General features: G+C 49.6%; 1 protein-coding gene across 1 annotated transcript in view; it reads left to right on the top strand.

Moving 5' to 3' along the window:
- The window catches only part of grm5b (glutamate receptor, metabotropic 5b), a 28,762-nt gene that overhangs the window by 10,648 nt on the left and 13,747 nt on the right, over positions 1 to 4,367 (top strand). Inside the window, 3 exon segments of the mRNA XM_062473509.1 lie at positions 3,300 to 3,374; positions 3,491 to 3,613; positions 3,616 to 3,655. Of these exon segments, the coding sequence (XP_062329493.1) occupies positions 3,300 to 3,374; positions 3,491 to 3,613; positions 3,616 to 3,655 (238 nt within the window).

Genomic DNA, 4,367 nt, shown 5'->3' on the forward strand with positions numbered 1-4,367 from the left:
TCTCTCCACTCCTCTATCTTGGTGTCTCTCTCTCCTTCCTCTCTCTACTCCTCTATCTTGGTGTCCCTCTCTCCTTCCTCTCTCCACTCCTCTATCTTGGTGTCTCTCTCTCCTTCCTCCTCCTCTCTGTCTGGCTTCCATTATCCAGTGATTCATCTGTGGCACAGTGTTTGTAGTGAAGCGATTATTGATTTTATGTACGTGCTGTGTGGGTTGACTAGTCAATGTGTGTGTGTGGTGTGTTTTGTATGCGGTGTGTGTGTGTGTGTGCTTGCGTGTGTCTGTGTGTATGGTGTGTTTTGTGTGTGGTGTGTGTGTGCGTGTGCTTGCGTGTGTGTGTGTGTATGGTGTGTGTGTGTGTATGGTGTGTTTTGTGTTTTGTGTGTGTGTGTGTCTGTGTGTATGGTGTGTTTTGTGTGCGGTGTGTGTGTGCTGTGTGTGTGTGTGTGTGTGTGGGTGTGATGTGATTACCCTCTGTTTTTCTCTGAGCAATGACATCATGTCATAGTTTGACCAGGTCAAATGGAGTCACAGCACCACCTCTGGATTTGGCTCTGGACATGTGTGTGTGTTACAGAGGGTGTGTGTGTGTGATAGAGAGGGAGGGAGAAACAGAGAGAGAGAGAAAAGAGAGTCCATTACATTAAACTACCTCTGCAGTCAATTCAGACCTGTAATTGAAAATTGCCCATTAAAAGATTTCACATTAGTTCAACTGAAATCCATTTCCTGAATAGAACAAGATGAGAATGGAGAGCGATAGAGGGGGATTTGTGTTTCAGACATACACACATTTTGACAAAACATCCAATTTTTCAATAACATCCCTCCTCTTCTCTCTATCCCCCCTCCTCTATCTCTCCTCTTCTCTGCATCTAGAACTCTACATCTGATAGATGTTCCTCTTTCTCTTTATTTCCCCTCCACCTTCCCTTCCTTTCTGCCTCCCCCCTCCTCCCCACCCTTCCCCTCTCCTGCCTCCCCCCACCTCCCCATCCTCCCCCTCTCCTGCCTCCCCCCACCTCCCCATCCTCCCCCTCTCCTGCCTCCCCCCACCTCCCCATCCTCCCCCTCTCCTGCCTCCTCCCACCTCCCCATCCTCCCCCTCTCCTGCCTCCTCCCACCTCCCCATCCTCCCCCTCTCCTGCCTCCCTCCTCCTCCCCGCCCTCCCCCTCTCCTGCCTCCCTCCTCCTCCCCGCCCTCCCCCTCTCCTGCCTCCCTCCTCCTCCCCACCCTCCCCTCTCCTGCCTCCCCCTCCTCCCACCCTCCCCCTCTCCTGCCTCCCCCCACCTCCCACCCTCCCCCTCTCCTGCCTCCCCCCTCCTCCCCACCCTCCCCCTCTCCTGCCTCCCCCTCCTCCCACCTCTTCACCTCTTCCAGCCCCGACTCCTCTCCAGGGAAGAGAACATTAAATGGACAGAGATGAAGAGATGATACCTTTCAAGGGATTACATCAGTTGAATTGGAGTGTATGTGTGAGTGTGTGTGTATATACGTGTGTGTGTGTGTGTGTGAGACAACGTAGGTAGCGTTCCTGTTTTTTGTCTGTGACAGTGTGTGTAGGTGTTTTGTATGTATGAGCATGTGCATGTGTGTGGTGAATGACTGTGTGTGTGTGTGTTTGGTGTGTGTATGAGAGAGAGAATGTATATGTTCTCAAGTGTAAAGGTTGTAAGTGTCGTTTTGTGAGATTAATGGGATGTGCCTCTGCTGTTGCCATGGTAAACAGGGTCAAAAGCTTCCAGAAGAAACTGTGAGGTTAATACATTAATGTAGTAGAGACACAGGGCAGGTGTGAGTTTGTGTGCTTGTGCATGTTTGTGTGTCTGTGTAAGGTGAGGCTTGTTGAACTCTGTCTGAAAACAGGAAACTGTCAGTCATTCTGCCAGTCTGCCCCGAGGCCATGTTATGTTTGGCATTTTCAATTCACTTTGTAAACCAGTGAGAGAGAAAGCGAGAGAGAAATTAAGAGACAGAGAGACAGAGAGAGTAGAAAAACACATAGAAGGTTTGGCTTTTTGGTTTCTTTTGTTTGGGGCTTTTTGAGAAATAGCCCTGCCGTACAGGTTTCCAATCTGAAGGTGTCAACATCAGAAGAAAACTCTGCCGGGGTTCAAAGAGGAGGGGACGAGAAGCAGACAGGAAGTTAATGAGGGAGGGAGAGGTGGAGAAGGAGAGAGCAGAGGCGTGAATCTGAGTGGGCTTTATTCTGACACCTCTGAGCTGCTTTTAATGGAGGGAGGGGAGAGGTGGAGAGAGGAGGGAGTAGGGCAAGGGGCGGAGAGAGGTGGAGGTGGAAGGGAGGAGGGTGAGAGGAGAGGGAGAGAGGAGGGATTGGCGGATGGGGGGGAGAGAGGAAGGAGTGGGGAGGAGGAGAAGAGAGAGGAGGGAGTGGGGCGGATGGGGGAGTGTTGATATGTAAATGTTCTTACTAGGTGCACAGCCCTGCTGAGAATAGATTTGGTCAGAGCTGGAAATTACCATGGAAGTAGGTGTGATACAGCCCAGTCAAGGTGTGTATGTACATGTGTGTGTGTGTGTTTGTGTGTGTGTGTGTAACTAAGAGCTTGTATCTCAGTTTGATTCTTCTTCTGCAGTCTCTTAGTGTTTGGTGTGAGCATGTGTGAATCCCAGTCTGAAGGAGTGTGAAGGAAGTTACATGCTTTATCGATTTTGATGACTGTAGCACTGTGTGTGTGTGTGTGTGTGTATGTGTGTGAGGGGCTGGTTCTGAGTACCATCTGTCTCCTGCTCCTCTCACTGAGACACTAATTACAGGACTTTACACATCGCTCCCATAGCCAGATCTCCACCTCGGGAACACATACACACACACACACACACACACACACACACAACACACACCCACATACACACACGTACGCACACACACACAAACACGTACAGATCTTTTGGTGTGCAGAAACCTACCTTCATTTTTTTCTATTTTACAAGTGCTGGGTCGATAAGATCTAATGATAGATCTTCCTTTTATTTGATGTAGCAGATTAGGAGCGGGAGGCAGAGCAGACGGGCGGGTGGATGGATGGAGAGGAAGAGAAATGGGGGAATCCTATAGTGTAGTCGGCAGCATACACAAGCCTTCATTACCATAGATTCCAGGTCACCTATTTTCACTGCAGAACAAAAGCATGTTACATGTAAAAAACAGCCACACAGTGTTTAATGAGTGGTTTGCTTATAAACAATGTTATCCAGACATGCTAGTTTAGCTTTTCTTTTCAGAGACAGGTGTGATGGGAGTTGAAGTTGACCCCTCCTTCTCCCCGTCTCCTAGGAAACTACGGTGAGAGTGGTATGGAGGCTTTCAAGGACATGGCAGCGAAGGAGGGGATCTGCATCGCCCACTCAGGTAAGACTCTTCTGACGTCATCAACCAGGAAGGAAAACCAGAAAACAAGGACAAAACTGCTCTGGTACTTCCTGTGTCTTGAACGACATCATTTCCTGTTGTGTGCGCGGTGTTAGGTAAGATCTGGAGCAACGCGGGGCGAAGAGCTTCGATCGTCTGTTGGAGAGGACTGCGGGCGCACCTGCCGAAGGCCAGGGTGGTGGCATGCTTCTGCGAGGGCATGACTGTCCGGAACATTCTCATGCCATGAGACGACAGGGGCTGGTGGGGGAGTTCTGCTGGTGGGCAGGTGAGGGGCTGTAAATGCAGGCACACACACACACACTCGTGGACACACACTCACTCACAATGGACACCTCACACAATCACGGACATACAGTACACAGCCCGGAGTCGGACTTCTGTCTTCACTGACATGTTCTCTGTCTGTCCTCATTTGCAGTTCTTTGTTCACCACAGTTTCTCCTCCCTCTCTCACACCTCCCCCCCCCCCCCCCCGGTGTTCACTCTGCGGTCCAGGCTGGCAGGCTCCCCTCTCCCCTCCCCACAACGCACAAACTGCTTCTTCTGCAATCTGTACAGTGTGTGTGTGTGTCCGCGAGTGTGTGTGTGTGCGTGTGTGGTTAGGTGCCTTTGTCCACGTGTGTGTGCTTATTCGCCCTTTTAGCCTCTGTTGCCATGCCAACTCTAATTAACATCATATTAATATTTATTACACCTGTGGCTTTCTGAACTAAGAAATGTAGAGAAAGATCTGATATCTTGACAGGATCTAGTGCACTGATTTCACTTTTTTATATTATATTTCTTCTCCTAGCCAAATCTGTGTTGTGGACAGAACGTCATCATCATCATCTTCATCACCGCTACTCATCTTCATCATCCTCAGCATAACCATCTTCATCACCATCCCTTATCAGCGAAGATGTGCAATGATACAGTTAAACACTAGGTAACTATCGAGTGGTTGATTGATTATGTCTACTCATGTTC

The sequence above is a fragment of the Osmerus eperlanus genome, chromosome 11, assembly GCF_963692335.1.
Source record: "Osmerus eperlanus chromosome 11, fOsmEpe2.1, whole genome shotgun sequence".
Classification (NCBI taxonomy): domain Eukaryota; kingdom Metazoa; phylum Chordata; class Actinopteri; order Osmeriformes; family Osmeridae; genus Osmerus; species Osmerus eperlanus.